Source organism: Abramis brama (genome assembly GCF_963993115.1).
Source record: "Abramis brama genome assembly, chromosome: 2".
Lineage (NCBI taxonomy): Eukaryota > Metazoa > Chordata > Actinopteri > Cypriniformes > Leuciscidae > Abramis > Abramis brama.
The window spans coordinates 31920060-31938141 of record NC_139964.1 but is presented as its reverse complement, the minus strand read 5'-3'; the positions used below and the strand labels follow the sequence as shown (position 1 = coordinate 31938141).

General features: G+C 38.3%; 1 protein-coding gene across 8 annotated transcripts in view; it reads left to right on the top strand.

The window, feature by feature from the left end:
* mcf2la (mcf.2 cell line derived transforming sequence-like a) overlaps positions 1-18082 on the top strand; it is a 72962-nt gene that overhangs the window by 39662 nt on the left and 15218 nt on the right. For 7 of the 8 annotated variants that reach the window (XM_084104559.1, XM_084104553.1, XM_084104558.1 and 4 more), the window contains exons 4-13: positions 975-1065; positions 10114-10233; positions 10354-10470; positions 12067-12216; positions 12643-12767; positions 15206-15320; positions 15572-15691; positions 16862-17053; positions 17377-17568; positions 17726-17885. In XM_084104559.1, the coding sequence (XP_083960685.1) occupies positions 975-1065; positions 10114-10233; positions 10354-10470; positions 12067-12216; positions 12643-12767; positions 15206-15320; positions 15572-15691; positions 16862-17053; positions 17377-17568; positions 17726-17885 (1382 nt within the window). Of the gene's footprint in view, positions 1-379; positions 675-974; positions 1066-10113; positions 10234-10353; positions 10471-12066; positions 12217-12642; positions 12768-15205; positions 15321-15571; positions 15692-16861; positions 17054-17376; positions 17569-17725; positions 17886-18082 lie in introns of those variants that run through there. The other variant, XM_084104557.1, reaches the window with a different exon arrangement.

The window sequence follows — 18082 nt, the reverse complement described above, 5'->3', positions numbered from 1 at the left end:
GAGGGGGGGGGACAGGGGAGGTGGGATTGAGAGGAGAGAAAAGGGATGGGAGTGTGAAATTCAGTGGAGAAGGCGGGAGCGGTAACGCGAGCCAGAAGAAGAGAGACACAATCTGTATGTCAGTGTAATGGCGGCAGATTTGATACACGAGTATCTGCAGTGCCAGTTTCTATTGGGAGGAGCTTTCATTATCAATCCGCACCTATCTCACACCCACATTCTGCATTCGCAATTCAAGCTAGTCTCTGGGTCTCTGTCCATCAGCGCTCTCCTGAGCTCTGATAGGTTGAGAGGGAGCACCTGATGCTGCACGATTGGACGCTGTAGAGGGGGAGGCAAAGTGTAGCTGTTCTCCCGGTCTGTGCCTACGGTGGCACTCATTCAAATGGAACCATAAACAGAGTGGCTGAAAGCAAAGGTGTACTGAAGGGAAGAAAGAAACCTTCTGACGACATCGAAATCTGCTGAAGGACACTTGGAATATCAGCATTGGGGGTTGTTGCTGTGCATTCAAGCTGCTTTTTTTTTATATCAGGAGTGTGCAATTGGATTTTTCCGCTGCCTCGGTCACTAAAAAGCAGCTTGATTCTGCTGGCGTTCTCCATGGTGATGGACGTAGAAACCAGCTCAGCATCTCTGCTCTACGCTTGCATTCTGGGCTAGTGCATTTCAACGTACGTCTCTGTGTACTAATACGCTTTTGGCTACATTTTTGCATTCATTTTGAGTGTGTGGGGGCAAATGCAGATGTGTTTCTCATAAATGAAATATGTTTGCAGTATACAGAGTGCTGGTTAATTTGCCAGTCTGATGTGTAAGGATGACTGCAGTGTGTTTGTTTGTTAGTAGAGACCTGTTTAATGATGGCTTTTAAGGCATCTGACATCTTCAGTATGTCAATGTTTATGATTTTTGGAAGTGTGTGTGTGTGCGCGCCCTTGCTGCCATGGTGATGGTCTCTTTCTGATTTTCAGTCTCAGCTCGACGGGGGTCGGCTTCATCCTGGTCATTGACCGCCGGCAAGACAGATGGGCATCAGTGAAGGGGACACTGCTGCGGATCGCGGTGAGACCTCCGTGTGTGTGTGTGGGAGAACAAAAATGGGATGTGCATGAGCTTAAATGTGTTTATTGCGATAGAGAACATCATACTTTTATATTTAAAGGGATAGTTTACCAAAAAAAAAATTTTGTCATTATTTACTCACCCAAACCTGTGTGACTTACTGTTTCCTAAGTGGAACACAAAAACTTTAAAATGTCTCAATGTTTAGTTTTTTCTATACAATGAAAGTCAATGGGGTCCAATATTATTTTGGTCCCGACTGACTGACAAAAACTGTTCTTCAGAATATATTATTTAGTTTTCCACAGAAGATAGACATTAGTCATAAGTTTTGGAAATTACATGCGGGTGAGTAAATAAAAACAGAATTTTTGTTTTTGGGTGAACTTTCCCTTTAAGAGAATTCCACACTGCAATTGGTTTCAGTAGTTTTGTCTTGTTTTACAGTTACTTAAAGGAATAGTTCACTTCAAAATAAAAATTCTGTCATCATTTACTCACCCTCAAGTTGTTTCAAACCTGTATGAATTTCTTTCTTCTGCTGAACACAAAAGAAGATATTTTGAAGGTAACCAAACAGTTGATGGACCCCATTGACTTGCATGGAATTTTTTTTGCCATACTATGAAAGTGCCCCACAACTGTTAGGTTACCCATATTCTTCAAAATATCTTCTTTAGTGTTCAGTAGAAGAAAGAAACTCATACAGGTTTGGAACAACTTGAGAGGATGAGTAAAAGATGACAGAATTTTCTTTTTTTGGGGTGAGCTGTCCCTTTAAGTGTAAAGTCAGAAAACAAGACTTGTTAACTTGTCATTTTGCTTTTGAAGTAAGCATTTGTACTTGGGGAAAAAATGCTGAGGAAAAAAATGCAGTGCATGCGTTTCAACACTCCAAGATGAAATCTCTTTGCGTGTCCATATGGATGAGGAAACTTTTGCGTGTGCATGTGTGTGTTGTTTTTTCCATGCTGTATGAAGAATAGGAGCTGACAGGCAGGTGCCTCAAGGCTGTATGAGTGGATTAGACAGAATTTCAGTGTTATTCCAAATCGGAGGGCATCTAAACAAGGCCCTCGATTCTTTTCATAGAAACAGTAAATATTTAATCCACCACAGAGACGTCTAGCGCACCAAAGCACCGCACGCTGCAGACGTCCACAAGAGTATAAACACAGCACGCTGAAAGCACAAATGATCTCAAGTTATGTCCAATCAACAATCGCAGCTGTTCTTTATTAGCTGGTTTTGAGTGTGGATTGCAGTGATCATCAGTGCTATTATGTTCCTGGTAAACTCCTCAGGCTGTCAACAAGTGTGTGTATGATGGTCAGTAGGGGAGAGGTCAGTGGGCTAATCAGATTAACTGTGTTTAATTGGGTCAGCACTCAAAAACGCCACTGGAATCAAATAGGTGATCAAGAAGATTTCGCAACTGACATTTTTATTCTATTGTTTGGTCTTGACTGTTTAGTTGTCTTTGAATTGCAGTGCAGGCAAGGCAGAAATTGTAAAAACAACATTCTATGGTGGTTGTTTTATTGCTGTTACTGTTATTATTGGCATTATTAATGAACTTTATTGCAGTAGGGCAGTTATAATACAGCAGTGGGAAACGAGTGCTAGTGTTTTGTTAGGATTGCAGGTCAAAGATGAATTTTCAGCGTCATTACTCCAGTCTTGAGTGTCACATGATCCTTCTGATATGCTGATTTGCTGCTCAAGAAACATTTCTTATTATGATCAATGTAGAAAACAGTTGTGCATTTTTTCATACATTTTTTTTCTGAATTATTTGATGAATTTAAGAATTGATGAAGCTCAAAAGAACAGCATTTAATTGAAAGAAATCTTCAGCAACATTATAAATGTCTTTTACTGTCACTATTGATCAATTTAATGCATCCTTGTTGCATAAAAGTATTAATTATCTTATCTTATAATCTCACTGACCCCAAACTTTGAAACTTGGTTTGGTAAACAAGGCCCAGTTTAACTGGTAACTTGGGTTGCAGTAGTTGGACAGATTGTTTATTATCCCATGTAATGAATGACTGATTTTATTTGTCTAAAGCGACTAAATGAATTATTCACTTATTTCACATGACTCTTTACATTAGTGGCCATTTAATAGTGTGAATGGATAGTGTTACTAAGTGATAGTAATGAGCAACATGCTCTTAATATTTAATTGTCGTTGAAAAGTCTGCAGATGCTCATTGAAACATGATCACTGTACACTCTTAGGGGAAAAAAAGGTTCATTGGGGTTCTGTATAGATCTTGACTGAGTTTTAAAGGACCCTTTATGCCCTAAAGGTTAGGAGAAATGTCTTAAATGATTGCATAAAACGTTCATGTTTACCAGGTTATGATAAACAAAACAAAATTAATCAACTAAATCCTCAAACTGATCCCATGATGGGAACCACTAAAAGGATCTAAATATGAAGCGCCTGACTGAATCCTTAAGGTTCTATATAGAACCTTTTTCTTATAAGAGTGTATGTTGAAGTACTCTAATGTCAGACAGTTATTGTGAGTCAAACTTTTGTCTTTTAACAGGCTTTAATGTATTTGTGACATCGGAGTATGAATCCCGTGTTCAGATTGTTATTACTGCGTGGTTGTGTTGATGATAGAGAGGTTTATTTTACACTCCCCCACAAACCCCTTTAGTTTGGAGAAATTATGACACACTCCAGGATCATCTTGTGCCGTGAAGAGAGAGGAATTTCTCTCTCTGTTTCATAGCCATAATGCATTTTGCTGCAGTGGTTGATGTCAGAGGTTTGACAGTAATGAAATAACAGGATTATCATTCTTCCTTTGTCTCATGTCCCTCTCTCTTTCTCTGTTTTTAACTTTCAACCTTCCTGTCAATTGCACTTCAGATCTTCATATTGGTTGCAGGTTTTCAACCCGGTGAGAGGCCTCCTGGGAAAAATGTTACATAGAATATCTTACTGTATCTACAGTATTTTGCATATGATGACAAAAAGGGCATTATGTTCAAAAGTTTGGGGTCAGTACGTTTTTTGTTTTAAGAATATTCAGTAAGGATGCATGAAATTGATCAAAAGTGGCAGTACAGACATTTATAATGTTACAAAAGATTTTTGTCTCAAATAAATGCTGTTCTGTTGAAAAGTTTCCACAAAAATATTAAGCATAAAATAACTTTTCAATATTAATAATAATAAAAAATGTTTCTTGAGCAGCAAATCATAATATTAGAATGATTTCTGAAGGATCATGTGACACTGAAGACTGGAGTAATGATGCTGAAAAGGAATAAATTACATTTTAAAATATATTAAAATAGCAAACACTTAATTTAAACTGTAATAATATTTCACAATATTACTGTTTGTACTGTGTTTTTGATCGCATAAATGCAGCCATGATGAGCATAACAGACTTCTTTCAAAAACATAAAAAAAATCTGACCCCAAACTATTGAATTTGGTTCAGTTGGTAGTTATTTACTTAATTAAAACGAATTTAGTTGCTCCATCTATATAGTCAATAAAAATGTAAATAATTCTTCATTTGACAAAATTTTTGACCAGGAAAAAAAGAAGCATTTTTTTAAGTGGAGCTTTTACCCTGCTGTACCAACATACAGTACTCTCTCCCTCCCCTTTTTCCTTTCTTCTCATTCACTCTCTCTCTCTCTCTCTCTCTCTCTCTCTCTCTCTCTCTCTCTCTCTCTCTCTCTCTCTCTCTCTCTCTCTCTCTCTCTCTCTCTCTCTCTCTCTCTCTCTCTCTCTCTCTCTCTCTCTCTCTCTCTCTCTCTCTCTCTCTCTCTCTCTCTCTCTCTCTCTCTCTCTCCTCACACACACAAGCACTTAATCTACTCCTTTCTCTAACCTCCGTCACAGCACATATGGCTGATTGGTAATGGTTATCAGCAGTGCAGCTGGTGTGGAACGGCCAGAGGAGATTTTCCTACACGTGTCTGGAATCCTAGTAACATTATACATAATAATTCGAAATGAAGCCCATTGTGTGCAATAATGGGACTTCAACAGTCCCATTGTGTGCAATATATCGGTCATATTTACTCAAATAAAATGATGTTGCTTCATAAATGAACAAATTAAGAACAATAAGACAGTATATATCATGGAATAAATGTTGACGTTCGGGTTTGCTTGTGCTATGTTACATTGGTTAATGATGTTCTTAATGCGTTTCATTTACAGCCTAATTGCAAGCGTGTTCATCACTTTCTTCATTTCTTTTAACATGGAACAAAATCCCTTGTGCACACTCTCATTAATGTATTTTTTGTTATTAGAATTGGTGCTATTAATCGATTTGCATTTAGATTTGTGCAATTTTGTGCGTTCTACAACATGCACCAATGAACAAAGAAGTCTGGCGGAACTAGTCCCCGTATGGCCCAATCTAATTCACTTTAGGAAATTTTAATGTGTGCTAATGCATGCTAATGTATGATAATTGGGCACAGATAAACATCTTCCCCAATGTAGCTAAATTGAAATATTGTACTATCCTTGTAATATTTGCAATGGATGACCAATGATCCTCCCCCCACACATACACACAAACACATTTTTTAAAATGTAAATCGCATATTAACATCTCATGATCATTATTTGTCATAAACATTCTAAATCTCACATTTTATTTATTTCTTATTAAAATGTACATTTTATTTAGTTTTATTAAGGGGTGTATGTATGTACAGCATGAACTGTTGTTTCCACAATGACTGAGGCTCTAAACTGATTTAGCCTCCAGGCTAGCTGTGTTTGGAGGTCTTTTATTATGGTGAACATTTCCTTTCTTTGACCTGAAAGCGTGGATGGGCATCTCCTTCAGTGCTCTCTCTGGCGTCTCAAGGGAGGTTGTTAAGAGGCTCGTGTGTTGAAAGACAGGAGAGCGTCCACCCAATGACATCTGCAGTAAAAGGAAAAGCATCCACATCCATTTTTACCCTACGGGTAGAGTCTTTGAAGTAGCCAATTCCCAGACTTTAATATGTATATGGATCAGGCAGTGGTTTTTGTAGTGGATAATCAGAAGTTGATGCTGTACAAAATGTGTTTCACTCCAATCTGACATACACTCTTAAAAATAAAGCTTCTCTAAAGCATCGATGTCAAATTCCCCTCACTTCATTGGGTTCCTCACGTCCATCCACGGTTATTAAGAGTGAAACGCGCTGATGAGGAGGCGTTTCACCTGTGACGTTGAGCTGTACATAACAGGGATTTTCGCACAGGGTATATGAGGTTAGCCCTGAGGTGAAAGGTCACGGAGGTGAGCATTAGGGTCACTGGTATTTAGATTCCTTGGTATTTATTGGAATGTTTCTGGTTTTGTGTGGCTCATTTTACTATCCAATTTAATCAAAAAAGTAATTGAATTAGAATTGTGTATTGAATTAGGAAATGCAGTCGGTTTGTGGACTGGAGGGGGTGTGTGTGTGTGTGTGTGTGTGTGTGTACGTTAATTGAATTCCACGTGCCACATGTCTGATTAGTCTGTGGTGTATCAGTGTCGTGGCAGCTGCTCCCTGGAGACACGGTTTCTCCATCTCCACACACACACACACACACACACACACACACACACACACACACACACACACAGCTTTCCCAGGAGAACATTGAGTTACACCCCCATAAATGCACATAGTAATTCCTTTCTATGTCTCACACTTGTTCTCACTCTCAATATCCTGTTGTTTTCCTGTTTAATTTCTGGAAAGTGAGTGTGTGTTAGTGATGTTTGTCCTATATATCTATCTCTATATATACACACAAATAGATTTATGACCCATTATCTTCATTGCTCTCTAGGTATCATTATCAGCATCGACAATGTGTTTTGACAAACACTACTGCAGTCCTTACACACAAGCACATATGCACACACACACACCCATAATAATAATGCCGTGAGTGAGCGGTTATGGGGGAAGGGAGGGTGACCACATTTTCACTGCATCATGGAGAAACAACATGGAGTTGTTAATTTGGGAAAACATAGGGTGTGTGTTTGCACCGTGTATGTAACCATATTCAGTTCATTTTCTGAACGCAACGAGACCAATGGTACGTTATCTTATAATTGCAGTCTTTATGAGAGACCCAAGGCAATTGTGTAATACAATCACAGACACACAGCGGTTTACTAAAGCTTCCTAAAAGAGGAACTGTGTTGGTCACATCTGCTTGAATGAGCTTTAATGGAGGACTCAATAATGGGGCGTTTCTCTCCGACTTCCTGTTGTGCTCACAGCCGACCCCTGTGACTCTCCGGTTATTGCCAGCGTGTTTGGGACAAGCATGGCCAATCTGCCTCAGAGGAACAGGATATTGTCATGGTAATATAAAGGCGGGGTTCAATTTGAGGAGACTCCTTTGTCAGCAATCAAACATGAGGTTTGTAATGGAACTGAGTGAGTCTTTATGGGCATTATGAATGGGAAATCTTTTGCTCATTTGGATTTGACAATTGCTTTGGACATTGTGTACAAAGAGTACAATGGAACGATGTTAATAAATGATATTTCTTCAGTTGTTAGTGTGTTTTGGCGGTTGCTAGGTAGTTGCGTTCTGGCTCAACAAGCCAGATGATTTGATATCCATTCAAATCATGACGAGCTATGTGCCGAATATGTAAAATTTCAGCTGTGAGGTTAACAATCAGCATATCTCATCATGTTGAGGTCCACTCTGCAAACAAACGTCCAATTGCCACTCTAATGATTCTCATTAGCCCTTGAATCTCACTCTCTCCTAATTGTTAAACGAGAATACAAACAAACAACAGCACTATCCAAGAATAAAAGGGGGGGCACGGTAAACAAATTTCCCTCGAAACCCAGAGCTGGAGGCATTTCAGCGTGGCAGACTGTGAGATCAGCTCTCTGTAGGATTATCGCATGTTTGGCAGATTCCCACTGAGCTGTACGGACTTGACTGTGATTCTTGGGATGGCTCAAGTGTTTGATTGTGCATCTCGCCACCCCCCTTTAAGTCTGTGGACAGAGTGACTGGGCAGTTGGGTGCATATGAATGCAGTGAGGGTGCGGTATGAACACGCTAATGAAATTTGACTTGAATTTTTATTTATATTAATAGCCTATATCATATACTTGGGGTTTTGTTTTAAACCAGCACTATTTGTGCTACAAACATGAGTTTGAGCAAAAATGCCCCTGTATGACCTTTTGTCTCATTTTTATATCATATGATTTAGCAATATTACACATGTAACAAGCGCAATATCACACAAGTGCTGTTTTTGTCCCGAATACTGCAAATGTGATATTGATTTTATACAACAATTCAATAAATAATTGTAAAATTTTAGACACAATATTGTCTATTTTTGTTAAATTTTACCATTGAAATTATTACCAATAAAGCCAGAGCAGCACTGTTGTCGGCTCCAAGCAACACAGTGTTGTTTCATTAACAGTTACCAAATGAATCCGTGTTTTGAGCGAATCAATCAGGTGATTCATAAAGAGAGCCATTTACTTGATTCCTGAATGAATCAACCATATGAACGAATCGAATGAATGACTCAATAACACATTGACCGCCACCTACTGGCAGTTTTAGTTTATTTAGAGAAAATTATTTGGAAAAAATAAAATCAATAAATCAAATTTTTGGGATAGTTTGCTTAAAAATTAAAATGGTTTATTTACATTTTGAAAAAATGATGCAAAAGCCTCCAAGTCCATCTAACGATTTTCTTTAATATTAACATTTTTATCAGGCTCCTATGTATAGGTTTCTACCCAAGTACCGGCATTTCTGAATGGGCTGAGGCTGGGATTTGGTGAGTTTGAAGTGAAATAATTTGATGAACGTATACTATGTGCGGAGAGCATTCACTCAATATTATCATCTCATTTTTTGACATAGGTGGCATTTAGAGGCTTTTGCATCGGAGGTCCTCATTTACTCACCCATGTGTCGTTTCAAATCTGTATGACTTTCTTTCTCTTGCGGAACATGAAAAAAGATATTTTGAAGAATGTTTGTAACAAAATGCTTTTGGTCTGTAAATGCAGCTTCTGAAAAAATAAATAAATAAATCATGGCCACTGTAGCCTAAAAGGTTGTGTGTAAATTTTGTAATGTCTATTTAATGCTTTTCTCATTTAACACAATAATGACTTTAAATAATCTTTTGGGGTATGATTTGCAATCATTCGAATTGATGTGTATGAATTGATCATTAGATTAATTAATAGGCACATCATGTTATTAATTAGATTAAAAATGTTAAATGTTTATATTTATTAGTTAATACTAGACTGTATTATTCCATTCTTATCAAGAAAATTATTTATTGTGACTGAATAAACATATAATAATTATAATTTTTAGTGGTCAGATATATTCATAATACAGGAGCAACGTTTTTTTAAATCAGTCCTCAGTGTCACATTGTAAAGCCTCTTCTTTCTGCTTCACTGCTTACTGACACACACACACACACACACACACACACACACACACACACACACACACACACACACACACACACACACACACACACACACACACACACACACACACAGTCAGTTACACTGCCTTCAGCTGTCAGGAGACCCACTCCACAGTCCACGCAAACATCACAGCTCTGTATTGATCTGCGGACATATTTTTGATTTGACGCGGTGCCCAGTAGGGAGGCATTTTAATGAAGAGACTGTAAACATAAGAACTCTGTGAGGGGTGTGTGTGTTCATGCATTCACTAAGAAATAGTGGGTGCGAGAGGGAAAGAGAGAGAGGGAGAGAGCTCAGGGAGGAAAGCATATGTGAGACCATTGTTAGCCTTTCTAGTCTCTCAAGAAACTGAGTTGTCATGGCAACAGAATATAGATGGTGTGTGTGTGTGTGTGTATGTGTGTGTCAATGCAGACAGTGGGAGGGGGGCTGTACCAGTCAAATGTAATGGCTCACTAACATAAGCTTTGGTATTAATATTTATTTTGCGTGTCTGTTTTAGATGTTTTTCTTAGTTTTCTGTGTTTGTGTGTTTTGTAGGGCTCTTTCCCAGGCAACCTGCAGCTGGTGCTGGTACTGAGACCCACAACACTCTTACAGCGGACTCTCTCAGACATCTTATTCAAGTTTAACAAGGATGAGTTTAAAATGAAGGTGCCGGTAAGTACGCACACACACAGCCTCATGTGTGGGACGTGTGGTTAATGAAGAGCGTAATGAATTGGATTATACGCTGATATGAGAGAAGTGGCCTATATTATGAACTGTGTGTGTGTGTAGGTGATCATGCTCAGCTCTGTGACTGAGCTCCACAGTTACATCGACCGCACACAGCTCACGCAGGAACTGGGCGGCACGCAGGAGTACTGCCACGAGAAATGGATTTCACACCGCACCGTGAGTACAGATCCAGTTTCACTACAGTACTGACAGGTGGAACGCAGAAATGAAGAGTGGGGACGGGATTGGTTAGATGTATAAGCCACTCAATGAATGAACGACTGAACAAAAAACGAATTATTTAATGAGTAAATGACATAAGATTACAAAAAATAGCATGAAAGGAAGGAAATGCTATAGCATATAGTGTGCGGTATATGCTGTGTATGGTATACTACTGTATGTGCTATAGAATACTATCCTACAATAAACTATAGTATGCTATTTGTCACATGACCTCTTATGTAACATGGGTACTGTATGTCAGTGAGCATTGAGAACTGAAGAAATACATTACCGTTCTAAAGTTTGGTGATGGTAAGATTTTTTTATGTTTTTGAAATAAGTCTCTTATTTATGTTATTTTTTCAAATGTAATTTATTCCTGTGATCAAATCAGAATTTTCAGCATCATTACTCCAGTCTTCAGTGTCACATGATCCTTCAGAAATCATTCTCATATACTGATTTGATGCTCAAGAAGTGTTTCTATTGTAATTATTATCATGCTGAAAACATTTATTTGAAATAGAAACCTTTTATAACATTATAAATGGTTTTACAAGCTTTACGTACCCCAAACTTTGAAAGGTAGAGTAAATAGGGTAATATGTCATTGATTTACACATGGAAATTTTAATAGATATTAAAAATCATGGTTAAAAATCAATTACACTATGAACCAGTATGAACTGGAGAACTTGGCTTCTGTTCAGGTGTGTGTGTGTGTGTGTGTGTGTGTGTGTGTGTGTGTGTGTGTGTGTGTGTGTGTGTGTGTGTGTGTGTGTGTGTGTGTCCTGGCAAACCCTACATTATGGGGACAAAATGTCCCCACAAAGATGGCAATATCCGAAATCCTTGTCCTTGTGGGGATATTTTTTTGGTCCCCAAGAGGATCTCGGCTTATAAATCATACAAGTGATGTGTTTTTTTTAAATGTAAAAATGCAGAAAGTTTTCTCTGATGGGTAGGGTTAGTGTAAGGGGATATAATATACAGTTTGTACAGTAAAAAAAAAAAACATTGTCTATGGAAAGTCCCCATAAAACATGAAAAACAATGTGTGTGTGCTAGAGTATTTATTACTCATGAGATTGAAGGACAAGTTGCATTATGTGATACAGTTCTATGCAGTGTGCCATCACTGAATTCTGTACATGTAGTGTAAGTGGAAATGTTCATCTTCATACTATGCATATTTAATAGTAGGATGATAAAATGCAATAGTATTGCAAAAGTCTTGGTTCTTCATCATTATAATGAGGGATTTAAAAAAACGAGTCCTCCAGGAGGATGTCTGCCTTCATCTCGAGCAAATGAATTGCAGTTCTTCTCGTTCCATTTGTGGACTTGCTTTTAAGTAATCAGTAATTGATTTTCAGCACATCCGTATTGATCTGCGGCTGCTGTGTTTAAGCACTGTGCACTTGTTTGTAGTGGATGTTTTGTATTTGTTGCACACTCAGCCGTTAGTGATAGTGTGTTTGGGTATCTTGCTGTTATGTGACTTTATGTGCATTTGTGACTCTTGGTTTTGTGTTGTTGTGCCTGTAGGCCATTGAAGGCTTTGCTCTGATGGTGAAGAAAACAGCACAGACTCTCCAGTCTTTCGGGACAGAGCTGGCAGAGACAGAACTGCCCAATGATGTCGAGGCCACGTCCAACCTTCTAACCATCCACACAGAGAAAAAGGACAAGATGAAGGTCAGAAAACAGAGTACAACTACCTAAACATCAGGGTTTATTTATAATGACCAGCTTATTGTACATTATCCTGCTTCAATACGGTTTCTTACAAATATGTAAATAAATGGACATTATTTTTTATTGTTGTATTTATTTTAGTATTTTTTTATTATTCATTATGTACAAAGAAAGCAAAATGATACTTGAAGGAGATTGATTGCATTTTGCGTGTCATTTATTTTATGTTTTGTCATATATATAATATATTCAGTATTGGGCATAGTCTTTAAGATCCAGGGGTCCAGTAAGATCATTAATAATTTAACATGGATTATTCACATGGCCATAAGCTATAAACAAACCTTAAGTTTACATAAATAATTCATGGTCATCATTCCGACTGAATAGCATGTTTATTTTGCGTGTGTGTGTGTGTGTGTGCAGGATGACTTGAGGATCGCTCTCTGTCAGGGAGGACGTTTGCTGGAGAGCATCAATGAGCCGCTGGTGAAAGATCCAGATTACACCATGAACCAGGATGAACTGGAGAATCTGGCTACTGTTCAGAGGTGTGTGTGTGTGTGTGTGAGAGAGAGATACCATCTACCATGCTGGAATGCAAAAAGGAGAGACCAGAAGGTTACAATCCAGCAGAAGACTGTTGCGTGTCCTTGGTCAGTTTTCGTCCTTATTAAGCTGTTCTGGTCAGCTGTGCTTTTGCATGCACAACAAGACAAGCCACCTGGTGAAGATTATACAGCAAATCTACAGACACGCATGCAAAAAGAGCATTAACTTACTGGAAGTCCAGCTCTACTCACATGACCTTTCACTGAAGCAGTGTTCTGGGATCTGTGTGTGTGTGTGTGTTAATATCCACAGGCATCTGCTGTCAGCCTGTATTATCTTGATGTGGCTATATTTGTTTAAAGGGGTCATCGGGTGCCCATTTTACACAAGTTGGTATGATTCTTTAGGGTCTTCGTGTAAAGTTTGTCACATTCTTTGGTTAAAATTCCTCAATGGTTGTGTAAAATAGGGCTTTGACTCCGAACTTCGTTATTCGAATATAATTCAAAAAAAAAGAAAAAAAAAAAAAAAAGATATTCGAACGAATATTAGGGAGCCTTTAATATTCAAACCTGTTATGGGCATTATTTTTTGTAAATGTGTTTGCTTGTAAACGTTGTTTTCAATTCAGATTCCGAGGCTTTTTCACGCCTGGTGAAGTTGTGAATCGTCAGCTCATTAGCAAGGCTATTCGCTCCGTGCACAATATGGCGACCGTTGACGTTCGAACTTGAGTGTGTGGGCCAGTACTTCCGGTGAAAACTTCCGGTGATCTGACAGCGAGAGCGAGAGCGGGAGATATTAAATGCATATAATTTTCAGTGTATTCCACCTGTGCGTTTCTATGCTTTCTATTACTGCATTTATTTTGTGCAAGTGAGATGAGTAAAGATCATAAATCATTATCGGTCTGGTGTTTAAGCAGCACACAGTATTGTACTACATGTAAAATATACACAAACTTACCTATATTAAATTGTTTGTGGTACCTACAGTTAAAAACGTAAATGTAAAATATGTGATGATAATATTGATCGAGCAATTGATGCAAGTAAGTGAAAATATATGTGCAGAATTGAGAAAATAGTATTTATGGAGATAAATTGTAGCCTATCACAGGGCAAACATGTGAATGCTCACTGTGTATTTTATGCAAACAACTCTAATCGTAGCTGTTTGTCTATATTTACAGTAGGCATAATTGTCATTGCGTATGCAGCATTAGTCAAATACAATCTTCTGTTCGTGAACAGTTGTATTTCATTCATTAATCTGACTATGCGTCTGTGCATTTAATTGCCATTGGCTCGTGTAATAGTAATATGGATCTTAGTAGTATTTTAAGTGATAATTGATTCTATAAACAATTATAAAAGATAATTTTCGGCTTTCTCCGGCTCCCTGCACCGGGCGTAATGCGAAACCGGAAGTGTCTACCCACACACTCGCTGATCCGAAATCCAAAATGGCGGCCACGTGCAACTAGCCTATTATTGGTCATCTGGGCTCCTGTAGGTGACGTTAGTGTCCTGGTTAGCGCCTATTTTGTATGCCAAAACAATGGCCGCGCCAACGCCTACAACAACCACGCCTGACGAGGAGTTCGAAAACTACACTCCTGACAATTTGAAAAGCAACGTGTGGTGCTACTTTGGGTTCCCAAAGAAACAGTGGACCACTCGTGACCAAAATCACGAGTAAGGACAAAGTGATGTGTAAAATATGTAGGACCAAACTCGCATACCATGTGACGACCAGCAACATGAGAGCCCACCTGTCAACACTACATCCCGGCAAGCTGGAAGAGGAGGAGGGGGAGGGATCGGGGGCGAGAATATTAATATTCTTTATAAATATTAAAATATATTTGAATATTAATATTAATAAACAAACAAACTGCTCACCCCACCCCTCTCTTCCATGGGGGGTGTTGACACAAGACACTAAAGTGCTGCCTTGGCGGACAGTATACAAATGGCTGAGGGTGGAAATATGCTAATATGGGAAATATGCTAATACGGGACAGTCCGTCAGTGGTCGTGGGCGGAGCATGAGCACTATGACATCATATTGCTCAGAAAATCCAAACGGCTTGATTATTGAGACCGTTTAGGCTTTTTGAGGATTAAAAGGATTTGAGTGAATGGATTTTTTTCATTGCATGGTGGTTGTGTCCACACACACTGCAAAGACACATTTATATGCAAACACCATATAAAAGTGAATTTTGCATCCGATGACCCCTTTAAGGTTTTTATCATACAGAATGAGATTTAAGAGCTTTGATAGTGGGCATGATTTTTATGACTTCAGAAGCTACTGTCTCTTTTGGTTTCAGAACAGTTTGGCTACTGTTCACTGTATGTTTTTAATGTATGGTAAAAAGCAGCTTGGAAGATAGTGAATGGTGACAGTATTCTTCTCTTTCTTTCTGTAGGTTGCTTGGTCAATTAGATGAGACTGAAACAGCATTTGATGATTTTTGGGACAAACATCAGACCAAGCTAGAGCAATGTCTGCAACTGCGGCATTTTGAGCAGGACTTCAGGGAGGTGAGCTACACAGACTGGTTCATCTGTATCACTTAAACATGCTTTCAGTAGAGATGCATTGTTTTTATTATTATTATTTATTTACTTGCAACATTTCAGATTTTTAGGTTTTTCATCTAATATTAAGATGTGGATAGAGTAAGGGGATAGAATATACAGTTTGTACAGTATAAAAACCATTACGCCTATGGACTGTGTGTGTGTGTGTGTGTGTGTGAGCAGTAGTTGTAATGTGTTCATCTGTGTTGTAGGTTAGAGCTCATTTAGACCTGGTGTATGAAAGACTATCAGGCTTCTCAGAAGTAGGAATAAGCCCCGCCCACGCTGAACATCTCCTGAAAGAGCTGACCAATCATGAAGAAAGAGCTTGTGTAAGTATTAACCTGCTGTCAAATTAATTTCTTTTTTTTCGATTATGTTATGACACTATTATTCAGATACAAAATTAAACAACATAGTACTGCAAAAAATCTATTACAGATCAAATAAATTCTTCCCTTCATTTCTATCCAGACCCAACGCACATTCATTTGTCCTTATAATGTTCTAGTGTGTGTAGATACGGGCATATGGTCTTATAAAACATGTAAATTTCACCTTCCTTAATGAAATCGCTGAGCGCGGCAGTTTGAGACCCTTTCAGAAATCACCCACATGTCCTCATCCTGCGGAGAGAAGAGGGGGGTGTTCTACCCAGTGTGATAAATCACCCATCACTACGCTGGAATTATTCTGCTGACACAGGGGCATTGTGGGAGTTCTGGGTGGCCACAAAGTTTAAGTAAAAAAAAAAAAGTTCACCCATAGATTGACTGACTAATAAAATGTAAAAAAAAAAAAAAAAGTCACCTTCGTCAACAGCAGAATTTTTAAGATTACAACATTATTTAACATAATTTGTTTTTCATTGCTGCTATGGTTACTTTATTAAAATACAAATATTTACATGCCATTCAAAAGATTGGGTCTGTAAGATTTTTTTTTATTGTTTTAGAAAGTAGGAATGTATCTTATGCTCACCAAGGCTGCATTTTGTTTAATCACAAATTTAGTAAAAACAGTGTAAAATATTAATAGAATTTAAAACAACAGCTTTTTTCTATTTTAATATATTTTAAACTGTAATTTATCCCTGTGGTTGCAAAGCTGAATTTTCAGCATCATTACTCCAGTCTTCAGTGTCACATGATCCTTCAGAAATCATTCTAATATGCTGATTTACTGCTCAAGAAACATTTCTTATTATCAGTGTTGAAAACTATTTAATGTTTATGACTAATATTTTTGTGGAAACCATGATAGTTTTTTTTTCAGGGTTCTTTATTGAATAGAAAGATCAAAAGAACAGCATTTGTATGAAATTTAAATCATCATAATCTTTTGTTACATTATATAACTATACTGTCATTAGAAATTTACTATTTATTCTTATATTTGACCAATTTCATGTGTTCTGCTGAATAAAATAAATTTTTCTTTTTTTCCTTTTCTTGTATATTATAAAAAAATAAAAATGAATAAATGTTTCTCTCCGTCTGTAGGAGGTGTTGGACCGGGCTCTGTCTCTAGCGTGTGATGCAGATCTGCTGATCGAAGCGTCTCATTACGCTGTGGATTCCATCCTGCCCAAATGCTCTGAGCTGCGGGTTGTGTGTGAGGAGATCAGCGGTGTGCTGAACGACAAGAAAGCTCATCTGTTCAAAGCCATGGAGCTACACCAGTCTCTGGAGAAGGTACTGGGCCCACCGGATGATTCCTTCATCAGAGCTGTGCAAGATCCCTCTAAAATAGTCAACGAGAAAACTTTATTCCTCTGCTGACTTATTTCCATTTGAAACTAGAAGTTGGAGCAGGACAGACATATCAAATGGACATTGCTAAATAGCTAATAGCCTTTAGTTTAGGTCACAGTCTCTGTTTATAATTTAGGAGGAGGCTTTGTCAACTTTTAGGAATAGATTACAAATGGTCTCAGAGCTAACAGACATGGACTAAAAGCCACAAAAACTTATTTAATGATGACGACTGACTCTTTTTCTTCTCCCGTCACTCTCAGGCCTCTAAATGGTGTGAAGATGGGATCTACCTGCTGGCGTCTCAGCCTGTGGATAAGTGTCAATCACAGGATGGGGCGGAGTCAGCGCTGCAGGAGATCGAGCGTTACCTGGATACAGCCAATCAGCACAAGCTGACAGATTTGAGTGCGATTTGGAGGGACTATGAGTCAGTGCTCACTCAAGACTTCAGGGTAAAAGACAAAAAACAGAATTGAGCCATAACACGTGTGGATAGATTTTTACTTATACATGTATTGGTTATTTAAGTGTTATTGAGAATATGGAAATTATTAGTCAAATGTCTTGTCTTGTTTAAGTTGAATGAATATTTTCTCTGTGCTCAAACAGGATCAGGTGGACAAAGTGTTTCAGAAGCAGTTGTCCATGCAGGAAATGTTTGAGAAGAGGAGGGTCAGTCTTAAGAAGTTAGCAGCCAAACAGACACGACCCGTGCAGCCCGTCGCCCCACGTCCTGAAGCCATCATCAAATCACCCATCTTGTCTCCAGGTTAATCCCCTAAACATGACTTTTTGTGTGTTGGGTTGGGTTGGGTTTCCCAGAAACGTGTCACTGTTTCTAGGTCCAAATACTCCATCAGATACCAAAAGCAAACAACACGCGTCGCTAATATACATTCACGGTGTGCTGTAACACTATATAAAACAGGTTCCTAACCTTTATCTCCATACTCTTTTAAAAAATAA